Source organism: Lutra lutra, chromosome 3 (assembly GCF_902655055.1).
Source record: "Lutra lutra chromosome 3, mLutLut1.2, whole genome shotgun sequence".
In the NCBI taxonomy this organism is placed as follows: domain Eukaryota; kingdom Metazoa; phylum Chordata; class Mammalia; order Carnivora; family Mustelidae; genus Lutra; species Lutra lutra.
Window position 1 is genome coordinate 112,883,042 of NC_062280.1, and position 16,163 is coordinate 112,899,204.

The 16,163-nt window shown below is 47.0% G+C and overlaps 1 protein-coding gene across 7 annotated transcripts in view; it reads right to left on the reverse strand.

Moving 5' to 3' along the window:
• Nucleotides 1–16,163, reverse strand: part of LIMS2 (LIM zinc finger domain containing 2) — a 42,132-nt gene that overhangs the window by 23,522 nt on the left and 2,447 nt on the right. The window contains exons 1-2 of one of the 7 annotated variants that reach the window (XM_047722736.1): nt 14,105–14,202; nt 12,228–12,357 (exon numbers count right to left, since the gene is read on the reverse strand). The exons of 1 other annotated variant lie outside the window; for it this stretch is intronic. Coding sequence is in view for 3 of the 6 variants with exons in the window: in XM_047722734.1 (XP_047578690.1) it covers nt 857–942 (86 nt within the window). In the remaining 3 variants the exon portion in view is untranslated. Of the gene's footprint in view, nt 1–856; nt 1,055–12,227; nt 12,358–13,657; nt 14,078–14,104; nt 14,394–16,163 lie in introns of those variants that run through there. 5 more of the 7 variants (XM_047722739.1, XM_047722735.1, XM_047722733.1 and 2 more) reach the window with 5 other exon arrangements.

The window sequence follows — 16,163 nt, forward strand, 5'->3', positions numbered from 1 at the left end:
TTAGCGCCACCCCCAACTTCCTTTAATCCCTGGGTCCTCCAGATCCCCCTCACCTCTGTCACTGTGACTCCCTGTTTCTTCCCTGACTCTCCACTCCTTCCTCCCAACCTCAGGGTCCTCTGCCACTGTTCCTCACTCACCTTCCCCTCTGGAGCTATACCTGGCACTTTCATGCCAATGACCCCACATTCACAGTCCTCATCACTCTCTCCCCAACTTTCTGTTACAAGTTTCTACCTGATGGCCCCTGAGGCCCAGCCCCTAGCCCCTGAGACCCACACCAGTGGCTGTACCACCATCTCCATGCCCCTTTGGACCCTCCCCTTGGATCGCCTCACCCCCAGTTAACTCATCTCTTCCCAAGCACTGAGCTGCATCCTGAGCCCCACAGGCTCCCCTTCCTGCCCCAAAAGAGGCTTTCATCAGTTGTCTACACTGGCAATTCTCCATGGGATAAAGCAGTTCAGATTTTAGAGTCTGTCCAAACTGGCTTCAGATCACAGCCTAGTCATTTTTGGATGGGTGATGTCCAGCAGGTACCTCCACCACTGTTCATCTCTAAAGTGGCAACACAGTGATCCCAGTCTGCAAGCAGTAAGAGTTCCGTGGGACAACCTAACTCCAACACCCCATTCTCAGCGTCCCACCCAAGAACGTTGATCCAGGATGACATCAAACCCACTACATGAATCCCGCCCTACCCCCAACCATATCGCCAGCCCAGGCGCTATCCCCACGCCCTGGGCGGACAGGCTCCTGCCATCGGAAGGGCCAAGCCGGGTGTCCGAGGAAAGGTCGGCAGCCACGGCTTTCCGGCCATTGTCCCTGCCGACCCCTCCCAGCCCTGGCCACCTACCCCAGTGCGGCGGGCGGCGGACTCTGCCGGTGCTGGCGCCGCCGGTAGAGCCCCGACGCGGCGAGCGCGCCCAGCCGAGCTGCCATGGTGCGGGCCTCCTCCTGGCGTGGCGGGGCGGCCCTGCTCCGATGACCGCTACAACCCCGACTTCGGGGGTCAGAGGCGGTGGCGAGAGCCGCAGGGCCGCCGGCAGCCACCTCCGGACAAGCGCCGCTAGGGCGGCTACGGGACAGACCGGCGTCCAGGGGGCGCCTCTCCCCCCACCCTCTCTGGACAGGAGCTCACGTTACACACTGGGATCTCCAAAGGGCAGCAGAGTCAACTCCAAATAGAAAGGATATTGTTCGCTCGGCGCGGGCAGCACAGTGAAAGCAGAGGCTGGCGGGGCTGGGTCCAGGCTGCGGGGAGGACTCGCTGGGAAGGTCCCAAACAGCACTGAGTTAAGGTCCATAGTGTCAGGCCAGGATGCCTGGGGGTCCCAGTCTGAGAGGAGCCTAACAGGGAACCCTAAGCCACCTGACATGCTGATGATAGACTCTTGGCTGACCTAATTTAGGAATCCTAAAAAACAGTTAAGAAGCTGATAAGGAAGTCCCACACATGCCCACCTTCTGCCTTGTTCCCTTCCCTGGGAGCCTGCGCTGCAAATGCCACCTGGAGACCCAGACCAGGGCAGCCTTGGTCCCTTGGTTCCGACCAACAAATTGGCCAAGCACCCAAAAGAAGTCCATGCTGTCAAAGCTCAGAGAACAGGTTATCCCCCAACATGTCAGGAAAAGCAGAAGGAGCAGAGTCTGATAGAAGACCACCAGGAAGGCACTATTTCCATGCATTTTTACCTAAAGAGACCAGCAGGGTTATTGTGATCCAAGTGCAAACACCCAAGGTCAGCTTCTGAATAGTGGCCACTGCTGGCTAAGCAGGCACTATGGTTAGCAATAAAATAAGGATCCAGAGCACTCATGGAGATCTTTAACACTGATTCCATTTCCTTGAAGAACCTTTCTAGTAAAGTTCGAAAGCACAAGCAGTATCTGCCTCTGCCTTTCAAAAGAAAAAAACAGTAGCTCTCCTGAACAGCGGGGTGCTGGTCCTCCTACACTGGGGTGGAGGGAAACTTTGGAGAGGATCCATTGGCACTCAGATGCCGGGCCCACATACCAAGAAGCATACCTCATCCAGCAAATCTCAACTCATTAACCACCCTGGGGGTCAGCTCCATAACACAGCCAGATGATCACAAGCACTGGGTGCAGTATAACTTGTAAATGCCATTTGATGCCAAAAGCACCAAGCACTGATCAATTCAACAAATATTTTTTTAAAGGTGGCTGTACAGGCAAAAGAGCATAGAAAGACTGAGGTTGTAGGAGCCAGTGAGTACAAAGATGACCTCTCCCTCTCTGATGGGAATAGCTGAAAGCTTAAGAAAGCTTATTAGAAAGTTCTGTTATAGCGCCTTGAAGTCCATGCCCTGGGGCCTGGGGTCCCTCCTACCAGCCCCAGTAAGCCCTTCCCATGGGGAAATTCTGAGCTCTGGAAACCAGAACTCACCTGAAGTCACAGTTTGTTTCATTTAAGGAGGGAACATTTATTTAGGGTTTCTGCAATTACAGATAGACCAGAGAGGGAGGACATAACCACAAGAGTTTTGTGCCTCATAATTTGTAAATGAAGTTCAAGTCCAAGGTTACCAAGCACTAATCAATTCAACAAATATTTGCTGTAAAAGGAAGCACCAGGGGCTAGAAATTGAGAACAGAAATTAGAGTCTGATTAAGCCCAAATCCCAAATCTCTGCACAGCCTTGGGCCCCAGCCCTCCAATCCCGCAACCTGTCTGGCAGAAGTGCGTGTCAGAGCATTGCAGGTGTCCCCAGCCAGCACTCTGGCCCCAGAGGACAAAGTTGCAAAAACATAGTAAGAATGATATCTGCATGAATGGCAGAGTAAGAACCTTTGAAATTTTGTCCCTCCATAAAAACAATGAAAAAACTAGCAAAAATTGTCAGAATCTACTTTTTCAGAACTCTGTAAACTAACCACAGTTTTGCAGTAACCCAGGGGCATTTGGTCAAGAATTTTGGTAAGAAGAGTGAGCTTTGTGGTGTTTCAACTTATCCTAGCCCATGACCCCTATACCCTAATTCCATGGCTGCCTTGAAAAATAACATCCCACATTCCCAATTACTAAGAAGCAGACAGGGCTGGAGCTTCTTTAAATCTTCATTTCCTGGAAGACTCCATGTGAAAGTCTTGTCTTTATGTGACCTCACTCACACATACCCAATGCTAAAGGCCTCTCTTGGGGGGTATTTATCAAATGTACTACTATTTTAACTGCCTATGGTAGCATAGCTGTCATTGCCATAGGCAATGGATAACTGTAGGGGTGCCAATAAACTAATCAAAAAGCTTAAAAGGAAAAACTGAGGAATGAGATGTCCTCAGGGGCTTCAAAAAGGACCAATATATTCCTGGGATTCTAGAAGTTCATGCAAAAGCCCAGGACTGCTTGTATGCTCAGGGAAGAACTAAGGTCCCAAGCTCTCACTTCTGACTGACCTTCAGGCTTGTGTAAGGCAGAAGTGAAGGCTAAGGCAGAGTTGTAAACTGCCTGAATGCTGAAGGTGGGACCCAACATAGGCTTATGTGCTCTCAGCAAAGACTGAAAGACTTACTGGTTTCAGGCATTGAGGGAAAACCTTGTCCGGTCATTAGCTGGCCACTAAACCAACCAAGCAGAGACTTCAGTGGTCACAAAGGAGAGAGATACAGACTTTAGAGAATTAGATCAGAAAAGTCACTAAAGGGGCACGTGGGTGGCTCAGTCAGGTAAGCGTCTCCTTTGGCTCAGGTGATGATCTCAGGGTCCTGGGATCAAGCCCCACATCAGGCTCTTGCTCAGCAGCAAGTCTACTTCTCCCTCTCCCTCTGTGCTCTCTCCTATTCACTCTCTCAAATAAATAAAATATTTAAAAAAACAAAATAGAAATTAAAAAGTTTTTTAAAGTAAAAAAAAAAGAAAAGTCACTAAACAAACAAGTAGCAACAAAGAGTGAGGGAGAATCTGATCTCAGAATTGCCACATATTATTTGAAATGTTCAGTTCTCAGCAAAAAATTATGAGACACACAAAGAAATGAAAAAGTATGACCCTCCACAGAAAAAAAAAAGAGCAATCAACAGAAACTGTCCCTGGGGAAGCCCAAATATTAGATTTACTAGACAGACTTTAAATATGTTAAAAAACTAAAGGAACCCATGTCTAAAAAAAACTAAAGGAAAGTATGAGAAGGATAGCTCACCAAATGGAGAATATTGATAAAGAGATAGAAATTATTAAATGGGACCAAATAGAAATTCTGCAGTTGAAAATAAATACTAAAAAGAGTCCTTCAGGATGAAATTAAAGGACATTAAGCAACAATTTTAATCCACACGAAGAAATAAAAGGCAGCAAAGTATATTTAACCTTAAATAGTAAAGGTAACTATATAGATAAAATAGAAGACAATATATAAATGTACTTTTTGTTTATCAACCTATTTTTCCCATCTGATTTTAAAACAACAGCATAATGAAATAATTTAATACAAAAGAAGGCAATAATACTGTAGGAATTGAGAAACAAAAAATACATAAGAGTTATATTTTAAAAAATAGTAAATGGTAAATGTAAAATAATAACATTAAATGTAAATGGATTAAACTTTCCAATTAAAAGTCAGAAATTAGCAAATGGAATTTTTTTAAAAAAACATGATCTAGGGGCACCTGGGTGGCTCAGTGGGTTAAGCCGCTGCCTTCGGCTCAGGTCATGATCCCAGGTCTTGGGTTCAAGCCCCACATTGGGCTTTCTGCTCAGCAGGGAGCCTGCTTCCTCCTCTCTCTCTGCCTGCCTCTCTGCTTACTTGTGATTTCTCTCTGTCAAATAAATAAATAAAATCTTAAAAAAAAAAAAAACCATGATCTACTTATATGATTTCTATAAGATATTCACTTCAGACAAAAACACAAATAATTTGAAAGTAAAGGTATGGAAAATATATACCATGCCAACAGCAACTAAAAAAGAACTGGAGTGGCTATCTATACTAACATCAGACAAAATAGATTTTAAGACAAAAATTGTTACAAGAGCGATAAAGGATCTTTTATAGTGATAAAAGCATCAATCCATCAACAATAAATAACAAGTATAAATATATATGCACCCTAACAATAGACTCAAAATACTTGGAGAAAAGTTGGTAGAATGAGAGAAAAATAGATAATTTAGCAATTATAGCTAGATACTCTAATACTCCACTTTTTAAAAGATTTTTATTTATTTATTTGAGAAAGAGAGAGAGAGAGAGCATGCACAAGCAGGGGGAGGGGCAGAGGGACAAAGGGAGAGGGAGATGCAGACTCCTTGCTGAGCGGGGAGCCCAATATGGGGCTTGATTCCAGTGTCCTGAGATCACAGGACCCTAAGATCATGACCTGACCCAAAGGCAGATGTTTAAGCCAGCTGATGCTGAGCCACCCAGATGCCCCAAAACTCAACTTTCTTAATGGATAGACTAATTACACAAAAGCTAAACAAGGATATAGAAGACATAAACAACACTATAAACCAACTATACCTAAAAGGCATCCATGAGACACTCTACCCATTAATAGCAGAACATATGTTCTCAAGGGTACATGGAACATTCTTGAATAGACCATATGCCAGGCAATGAAAAGAGCCACAGGAAACTTAAAAGGACTGAGACCATAGGAAGCACAGTCTTAGATCACAATGGAGATCGCAAATCAATAAGAGAAGGAAATTCACAAATATGTGGAAATTAAACAACACACTCCTAAGGAACTGCTGAGTCAAAGAAAAAAAAAAAGGGAATTTGGAAAAGACCTTGAAATGAAAACACAACACACCAAAATTTATGAGATGTAGCTCAAGTGGTGTTTGAGGGAAATTTATATTTCTAAATAGTTGTATGGTTATAACTATAGTTATTTCTAGTTGTATCATAGGGGTGCCAGGCTGGCTCTGTCAGTAGAGCATGTGACTCTTGATCTTGAGGTCATGATTTCAAGCCCCATGTTGGGCACGGAGCCTATTAAACAAAAAATAGTTGTGTAATAGTTAAATAGTTGTATAGTATAAAATAGTTTTATAGTCATATATTTGAAAAGATCTCAAATCAATAACTTAAACTTTCACCTTAAAAAACCAGAAACAGAAAGATAAATTAAATTCAAAGTAAGCATAGGGAAGGAAATAATAAAGATCAGAGCAGAAATAAGTGAAAAAGAGTTTAGAAAAAGAAAAAAAGAGAGAACCAACAAAACCAAAAGTGATTCTTTGATAAGATCAACAAAACTAAGAAACCTTTAGCTAGACTGACCAAGAAAAAAAAAGAACACACAAATGACCAAAATGAGGAATGAAAGAAGGGACTGAAGTTAGAGAAACTTAAAGGACTGTAAGGGAATGCTGTGAACAGTTATATACAAACTACATTACAGCAAACCAAATAACCTAGCTGAAATGGACAAATACCTAGAAAGACATAAACTACCAAAACTGAATCAACAAGAAATGTAAGATCCAAATAGGCCAACAACAAGAGACTGGATCCATAATCAAAATCTGCCAGGGTACCTGGCTAGCAAGGTCAATGGAGCATGCAACTCTTGATCTTGAGGTTGTGAGGTTGAACCCCACATTGGGTCTAGAGATTACTTTTTAAAAAATAATAAATCTTTAGAAAAAATCTTCCTGCAAAGATGAGCCCATGACCAAATGGTTTTATTGGTGAATTTTACCAAATGTTTAAGTAGCATTAACACCAATCCTTCACAAACTCTCAAAAAATCTACCAGGAGGGAATGCTTCCCAACTCACTCAATGAGATCAACATTACCCTGCCCTGAATCAGAAAAACATATCACAAGAAAACTGCAGATGAATATTGCTTATGAATATAGATGCAAATGTCCTCAACAAAACTGAATCTAGCAGCCTATAAAAAGTATTACATATCATGACCAAATGAGATTTATCCCAGGATATAAAGTTGGTTTAACATCCAAAATCAATGTAATTGATTACATTATATGAATGCTGAGAATGCATTTGACAAAGCCCAACACACTCTCATGATTAGAAACAATAACAAAACACCTTTAACAAATGAGGAATAAAAGAGTACCTCCTAAGCCAGATAAAAACCCAGAGCTAACATCATACTTAATGGTAAAAGACTGAGGGCTTTCCCTCAAAGGTCAGGAACAAGACAAGATGTCCAGTATTGCCATTTCTTTTCAACATAATAGTGGAGGTTCTAGCAAGGACAATTAGAAATAAAAGGAAATAAAGGAAAGAAAATGTATCCAGATTGGAAAAGAAGTAAAACTATCTCCATTTCCATACTACATACTCTTAGATACAGAAAAGCCTAGACCCAGAGTGCCTGAGTGGCTCAGTCATTAAGCGTCTGCCTTCAGCTCAGGTCATGATCTCAGGGTCCTGGGATCAAGCCCCACATCAGGCTCCCTGCTCATCAGGAAGCCTGCTTCTCCCTCTCCCACTCCCCCTGCTTGTGTTCCCTCTCTCACTGTGTTTCTCTCTATCAAATAAATGTATAAGATCTTAAAAAAAAAAAAAAAAGCCTAAACCCCAAGAAAAACCACTACAGCTAGTTAATAAGTTCAGCAAGTTTGCAGGATTAAAAAAATCAATATAAAAAACTCACAACCAATAAGCAATATGAATATGAAATTAATAAAACAATTCCATTTACACTAGCATCATAACAAATACAATACCTAGGAATAAATTTAACCAGGAAAGGGTAAGACTTATACACTGAAAACTATACAACATTGTTGAAAGAAACTAAAGAAGACCTAAATAAATGGAAAGACATCCCATGTTCATGGATTGGAAAACTTGATATTGTTAAAATGACAGTTCCTTCCCCCCATAAAACTGACCTATAGATACAATACAAAGCCTATCAAAATTCTAACTGCCTTTTTAACCCACTGAGCCACCCAGGCACCCCCTAACTGCCTTTTTTACAGAACTGCCTTTTTTACAGAAATGGGCAAGCTGATTCTAAAATTCATATGGAAGTGCAAAAGACCCAGAATAACCAAAACATCTTGAAAAAGAATAAAGTCAGAAGAGCCATATTTCCCAATTTCAAAATGTACTACAGATTTACAGTAGTTAATAATCAAAGAGTCTGGTACTGGCACAAGGACAGACACATATATAAATGGAATAGGACTGAGAGTCCAGAAATAATTCCATAATCCATAATCAACTGATTTTCAATGAGACTGCCAAGACAATTCAATGAGGAAAAATAGTTTTGTTGACAAATGATGCTAGGACCACTGGATGGCCACATGCAAAAGAATGGTTTTAAACCACTACCTCAGGCCATGGATAAAACTGACTCACAATGGGTCGAAATCCAAAATTTAAGAGTTGAAAGTATGAACTCTTAGAAGAAAACATAGGTATAAATCTCCATGACCTTGGATTAGGTAACACTTCCCTAGGTATGACACCAAAAATTGACCTTGGATTAGGTAACACTTCCCTAGGTATGACACCAAAAATTTAAGCAATCAAAGAATAGATAAATTGGATTTCATCAAAATTTGAAACTTTTGTGCATTAAAGAACACTATCAAGAAAATTAGAAGACAGGGGCACCTGGGTGGCTCAGTGGGTTGAGCCTCTGCCTTCGGCTTAGGTCATGATCTTGGGGCCCTGGGATCAAGCCCTGCATCTGGCTCTCTGCTCAGTGGGGAGCTTGCTTCCTCCTCTCCTCTGCCTACTTGTGATCTCTCTCTATCAAATAAATACATAAAATCTTTAAAAAAAAAAAAAAGAAAATTAGAAGATGACCCACAGAATAGGAGAAAATATTTGCAAATCATATAAGTGTCTTGTATCCAGAACACATAAAAAACTCTTAAAATCCAACAGTAAAAAGACAACCCAATTTAAAAATGGGCACCGAATCTGAATAAACATTTCTCCAAAGAAGATATATCAGCGACCAATAAGCACATGAAAAGATGGCCAACATGACAAGTTGTTAGGGAAATGAAAATCAAAACCACAATGTGGGGCACCTGGGTGGCTCAGTCACTTAAGAGTCTGCCTTTGGTTCAGGCCATGATCCCAGGGTACTGGGATCAATCTCTGAGTCCAGCTCCCTGCTCAGCAGGGACCCTGCTTCTCCCTCTCCTCCCCACTCGTGCTCTCTCTCGCTATCTCTGTAGCTATCTCTGTCTCCCTCTCTCTCAAATAAATAAATAAAATCTAAAAAAAAAAACCACACCACAATGTGATACCACTTCACACTCACTGAAACAAACAATAAGTGTTAGTGAGGGTGTGGGGAAAATTAGAACCCTCATACATTTCCTGGTGGGAATATAAGGTATGCAGTTATTCAGAAAACAGCTTGGCAATTCCTCAAAAAATTTCACATAGAATTACCGTATTATCCAGCCATTCCACTCCAAAGTATATGCTCAAGAGACTAGAAAATATATATGGAAATGTTCACCACAGCATTATTCATAAAAGCCAAAAAGCAGATGCAATTCAAATGTCCACCACAAATGAACACATAGACAAAACGTGGTATAGTCATGCAATGGAATATTATTTGCACACCCCCCCAAAAGAGGAATGAAATACTGACTCATACTACAACATAAATGCACCTTGAAAATATTATGCTAAATGAAAAAAGCCAGGCCAAAAAAAAAAGCCACACAATGTATATTTCCATTTATAGGAAATATCCAGAACAGATAAATCTATAGAGACAGTGGATTAATGGCTGCCAGGAGCTGGGGATTGACTGCATGTGGGTATGGGGTGTCTTGTGGGGGTTATGAAAATGTTCTAGAATTAGTGGTGATGGTTGCACAACTGGTGGCTGTATTAAAAACCCACTGAATTATACACCCTGAAATAGTGTATTTTATGGTATGTGGATTATATCACAAATGTCTAAAAAGCACATGTGTAGTGAAGAATACAAGAATACTACACAGCTTACTAGAGGCAGGGACAGAGGCCAGGGCCACCAGCAAGCTGTGAGGGAGGGCTGTCACCCCCTGTGGCTAAGCCGTGAGTGCCATCCCTAGGGTATCCAGCATCACCACAGCAACCAATCCCTTCACCACAGCCAGCTTCCCCCACCCACACTGCCCGCCTCGACTCCCTGGGAGGCCAGGGCCTTCCATATGCCTCAGATGGATAACCTTTTCCAACCTTCTTACCCCACGTGAAATCTGATTTTGAACAATTTTATTTTCTTCATTTAAAACTCCAGCATCAGGGGTGGCTCAGTTGGTTAAGCAACTACCTTTAGCTCAGGTCATGATCTCAGGGGGTCCTGGGATCAAGTTCCACATGGGGTTCCCTGCTCAGCAGGGAGTCTGCTTCTCTGCCTCTGCCCTTCCCCTCTGCTCATGCTATGTGTCTGTCTGTCTCTCTCTCTCTCTCTCTCATAAATAAATAAAAAACTTTTAAAAAATAAAATAAAATAAAACTCCAGCATCAGTGTGGACACATCTTTGGTGTTACATACATACAAACATACATCAGTAATGTCATCTTAGTTACCCATTGTCCTCTTGTGTATCTCATTAACACATTTGCCTTATCATATCATCTTGAGCAAATATTCATCATCAGAAATTTAAAAGATTTGAATAACCAGAACAAGGAGAGTTAAGGTGTCTCCCTCTGTCCACCCTATCCAGAGATGAAGACCTGAGGAACATTTAAGTATGAGTCCATATGTGGCAGATGGAGCAGAGTGAAGCAGTGTATTTCCAGAGGCAGGGCAGCCACTGTGCCTGGAAAGCCCAGCCCCTCTCCCCAGGGGTGTCCCAAGTGCTGACTGCTAAATTTTCAGGAGTTTTGTGAACCAGTTAGTGTCATGTTGATATGAAAGTGAGCTGAGGTGGGAGTATTTTCAGCCTTGGATTAGACACACTACAAATCAGGCCCTCTGTCCCCATGGCACTGCCCTCAAAGGGTCAGAGTCAACATTGGAAGAGAGGGAAAGGGAGGAGCTAAGGGGCCATGGGTGGTACCAGGCCTGGCCTGGGGTTCAGAGGCCAGCTGTGTGACCCTCGTCATCTGCTTCACACAGCTCCATGTGCTGTGCAGAGAACCCTGGTTGCCACCCTTCTGTCAAGGGGGCCACAGGGCATGCTCCTGGGGAAGGTGGGGAGCAGCGCAGAGCACTGTGGAGGGCCAGGGTGCAGGTGGATGTGGGGACAGAGATCTAGTAGCCCCACTCTGCACCATAGCCGGCACAGGCCCAGCTTGGGTCCCGCACAGGGAAGCCTCAGCAGACAACAGGTCACGTGGTGGGTGGGACTGCACTCTACAGCAGGCCAAGCTGCTGAGCTCACCCACTGTGGGCAAAATGTCCCAGGCTGCTCTTGGAGGAGGGCCTCCAACAGGCTGGATCCCCAAGCAGGGGTGTGTCCAGCCTGGGTCCTAACATCCTCCCTGTACATCAGTGGTGATATCAAAGGTTCCTTCAATTGGGACAAAGACAAGGGTGTTTTTAAGATCCAGAGTCTTCTGGCCACAGGCCAGGGCTGAGCTTCCATCCCACAGCATGGCCCCTCCCTAACTACACCCATGCTCAAGACCTCACCGGCCCTTCTGCCCCAGCTCAGTCCTCTCCCAGGCGTTGGACCCTCTTATCCAGTCGCCTCCCATGCTTCCTCTTGGACTTGTCACAGCTCTTCAAATCCTTCATGGCCTAAACTAGCTCAGCACCCACGCCTGCCACAACTGGGCATCCTCCTGGATTCCATTCTCTTGGTCAGGTCCTCCAATTCCACCTCCCAGACCCCCTGAGTCCAGCTCCTCTTCCCCATCCCCATGGCTGCTGAAGAGAAACCCCCTTGTTGTGGGCCTCCTAACCCATCTCTACCTCAGCAGCACCCAGAGGGGTGTTTCCAAAGTGCACTGCTGTGTACATCCCTCTAGGTCCCCTCACTGGCTCTCCACTGACCTCCCTCTGGCCTTGCCCACTCTGGTCCTGTGAGGGGCTAGCACTTTACACAGATGGCAGGGAGAGCCCCAGGGGTGTGTGAGGTGTATGGTGAGAGGGTTGTTTCCAAAGGTCGGCCTGGTTCTAGGCAGTGTGGGTGGGTGTGGAGAGAACCAGGATCCGGGTGTGAGCACTATCCTGACGTCCCATGGGGGCAGCAGACATGCAGAGGTCAAGGTGGCACGCAACAGAGCAAAAATGAAACTCCATAGCTTCTGGGACAGGAAAACCCTCACCCACCCCAATGGTTGGGTTAGATACCCATTTCTCAGCTGGCCTGGCCCCACGCCTGTGGTAGAGCGGGGAGGCAAGCCAGTCCTGGCCTGGGCGCTGTATGTGGAGAGCAGACTTCAAGGGAGGGTGTCAAACAATGCTTCCAGACAGCTCACAGCTGCGAAAAGCAAATGAGCAGGAAAAGACACCACGAGAAAAGAAGCAAGCCACCAAAATATTCCCAAAGGCATCTCTAAGGAGTGGAACTATGGGTGTTTTCTTTCTTTCCTTCTTTTTCTGTTCCCGTCATCTTTTCTGTTTCTGGGTTTTTTCTAACTCTCTGAGATGAGCAATGTTACTTTCACAAGGAAAAACTCTGCCCAGTGTTTTGCAAGGTGCACTCTGGTCCCTGTTTCATTTGATGACTGGCATTTCTCTGGACCCCTGCAGCAAGGCAGGCTGGCCCCTGCTTCCACCACCTGCCTGCCTTCCCCGCTTCTCTCGCTGGACTGTCGGGCAGCTGACCTGATGGCCTCCATCTGCCTGGAAGACTCAGGGGCGACAGGACCCCTGCCAAGGTGTCTGCTCTGCCTCACATCCTGCAGGCTATAGGGGTGGAAGCTGCTGCCAAAGCGGGCAGCGCAGCGTGTGGCTCTGCCTCATTAGGGTGTTGGCTGTGCTTGAGACTCCGCCTCGCATACATCCCACCTTGACCATGGTCTGTGCTACTCCTGACGCTGTCCCAGTTTCACTCCCTCCCTTCTCTGGGTGGGCAACCAGGCCACTGACAGTCAAGCCCTGCAGGTGACTGGAAAGCCGGGTGCTGCCAAGCACACAAAAAGGGTGAGTTCTGGAAGGCCAGTGGCGTCTGCAGACTCTGGCCACAATGGGAGCAGGCAGCCAAGTGCATCGGAGGCACAGTTCTTGCTGGATCACAGGATACGTGCCATTTGGGTGTCCTAGCTGCCTCCTACTCCAGGCCAGTGTGCCTCTGTCCTCCTGGTGACCACTCTACATGCCACCCAGGTCTGGGGACACCACCCTGCCCTCTGTAGCTGCTCCCTATTCCTGGGCACTGCCTCTCCGAACCCTTTTCCCTACCCAAAACACAGGGTTTTCTTAGTCCACAAGCCACAAGTCGAAGAGCATCCTCCTGCCAGGACTTGGCTGGAGGGGGCTGCTGGGCCTCAGAGTCCATTCCCTCCCACCTAGTCGTGAGTCATGCACTTGTACCCAGCCATGTTCCAGAAAGGACTGCAGAGGCCAACACTCGCCAGACACTAGTGCACATGTGACCAGCCTCCTGAGTCACTCAGCCTCTGTGGCCTCAGTTACCTCATCTGTGAAATGGCAACAGGGCCTGAGAGCCCAGGCTGGGCCACGTGGCCCTGCCCCCCACCCCACCCCAAACAGCTTGTGCTTGGACAGAGTTCCAGCCGGGCCCCCACATAGACCCTTTACTATTTTCAAATGTTTACCATTCGGGGCTTACAGAGGAGGAAACCCAGGCTCCAAAGGTGAGATCTCTGCAGGATCACACAGCTGGGGGTCAAGGAAGCTGATAGAAGCTAACAGTCCGGTTTTAAAGCCTTGTTTAGTTGGTTGTGACCTTGGGCGAGTCCCGGCCCCTCTGACGGCCCCTCTGAGCCCTGGTTCTCCGTTAGTAAGGGGTTAACTGAGTCCATCTTGGAGGAGTAGGCGGTGGGGTGGCCGGCCGGTCACCAGCAGGCGTTAGGGGCATCCCGGTACTGACAGGCGCGGCTACCCTGACAGCCAGCGGAGGTCGAGGGCCCGGCCGGAGGCGCGGCAGGTGGATGGGCCGGCTTCCCCGAGGCAGAGGGCAGGGGTCGGGGCCGGGGTCCGGTCCCGCAATCCCGCCCAGACAGGCGCCCTCCCGGCCCTTGGCGTGGATGGGGGGCTGTTACCTTCCCGTCATGGTAGCCGCGCACGCTGAGCCCGAGGTCGCCTCGGGACCCCCTCCGCCGCCTCAGCAACCAGACGAGCACCAGCCAGCAGGTCCGGGGCGAGTTGCAGGGAGACGCCCAAAAAAGGCCAAGAGCGGCTCCGCCCGCCGCCCAGCCCAACCCAGCCCAGCCCGCGAGGTGGGGGCGGAGGGGAGGCGGGGGTGGGATCCGCCCCGCCCGCGAGGTTGTGGGGGTGAAGTGGGGGTGGAGGGTCAGGCCCCGCCACTGCCACTCGCGCCGTCCTAGCTCTGGGGATACCCGAGCTTGGCCTGCGGCGAGCACTGGTCACGTCCTCCCTTCCAGGGCTTCGCTCGCCACCTCCCCGGATTCCGGGCATAGTTTTCCTTTTAAAGGGAGTGAAGTTATAATAACCACGAACAAGCCCCCCAGTCCCGCGGGGACGCCCTGCCTGGCGCTTCCCCTCCGCTGTCCCGGGCTGCCCAGGAACGCGAACACCGGCGGGGGACGAGGAACTGGAGGACATAGAGGGACGATCCTGAGACCACCTCCCTGCTGGCTCCAAGCCCTGAATTCCTTCTGCGGCCCGGGCCAGAGAGGGGATCACCTTCACGCTTTCATTCCTCAAAGTGACGTTTCTGGGCGCCAACTACCTCCCGGGCGCGGGGCCCTGGGAACCCCCAGTCCGCGATGTCCTGCCCCTAGGGAGACCAAGGTCCAACGACGCCCCTCCAAGTTAGCGCCCCTCCAAGTCAGCGCCCCTCCAAGTCATGAGCCCAACAGCGTACTGAGATGCCAGATCGGTGCCCTCCCCCCAGGGGCAAATAACCGTTTGTGAGCAACCCCTCACCTAGCAAAAGGTACTTTACAATGAAAAAATCAACCCCCCAAGTTGGGGAGGAGAACTAAGTACTCCTCTCTATAATGAAGGACTATGGACAAGTTAGAGAAGAGCTGTTTAAAGTGACTGTGTGATACAAAACCATTTAAGGAATCTCTTCTGGGGAAATCATTACACAAGCAAACAACAACAACAAAAAAAACCCTCACCCTCTCTGCCTACAGGCAGGTATTTTTATAGCTGGGCTGTGGAGCATAGCTTGTGATTGCAAGCAGCCCAAATATCACATTGTGAGGCCAGGACCGAGCAGCCTCATATGTTAACCCTACTGAACATTATATTACCTCTAGCTTGGCAACAGATAAAGACTATCTAGAAATGACAGTGCGAAGTAGCAACCCACAAATAAGCAGTGGAATTCAGAAAGATGAGTTGATAGCACCATGCAGACTTACATCTGCAGAACTGAGCTGGGAAAAGGCATCTGTTCCTAAGTAGCTGGTGTCTTGAAACCTGTGCGGTTTGTACTTGTTCTTTTGCAGCTGTGTCATAGCTGATAGTGTTTAACTGTAATTCGATGGCTGATTAAGCTTAAAATATGGATGATTTCTTGGTTCATCTGCCTCTTTAAGAAGAAATGCTTTTCCCGATTGGTGATACAGAGGGAGCAGGTGTACAAGACTGGGCCCCAGAAACAGACTGCCCAGCTGGATGGTTCACTAAATACTGGTGGATGGAACCAAAGGATCAAAAGAAACCAAAAAGGATGAAAAGTAGAAAGGAGAATACCAAAGGGACCTGTTCCCTGCCTCAAGGGGACCCCATGTCTACCTGAAAGGCTGAAAGCCTCCAGAGCCTTCTGCCACTCACCTGACCACTCAGCAAGCCTCATCCTTGGGCCATGGGCACGCTCAGCAAGAGCTCACTGGCATCTGTGGGCATCGCTCAGCTCTCCTGGAGGTACGGAGGATCCAAAGAGCCATGTGCCAGCCTCCAACAGTGCATCCAGAGGTCAAATCAGCAGGAAAGAGCTGCAGTTACCCAGCAGTGGTCATTCTCACAGTCACTCACCCAGACCCATTCATTCAATGGAGATTATGCTATTTGGGGCACAGGGGCAGAGCAGTGAGCCAGAGGACACAGGGTGGGGGACGGACAGGAAATAAAACATAGACGTGACTTTAGGCAGGGACAGTGCCGCAAAGAAAAGGACAATATGAG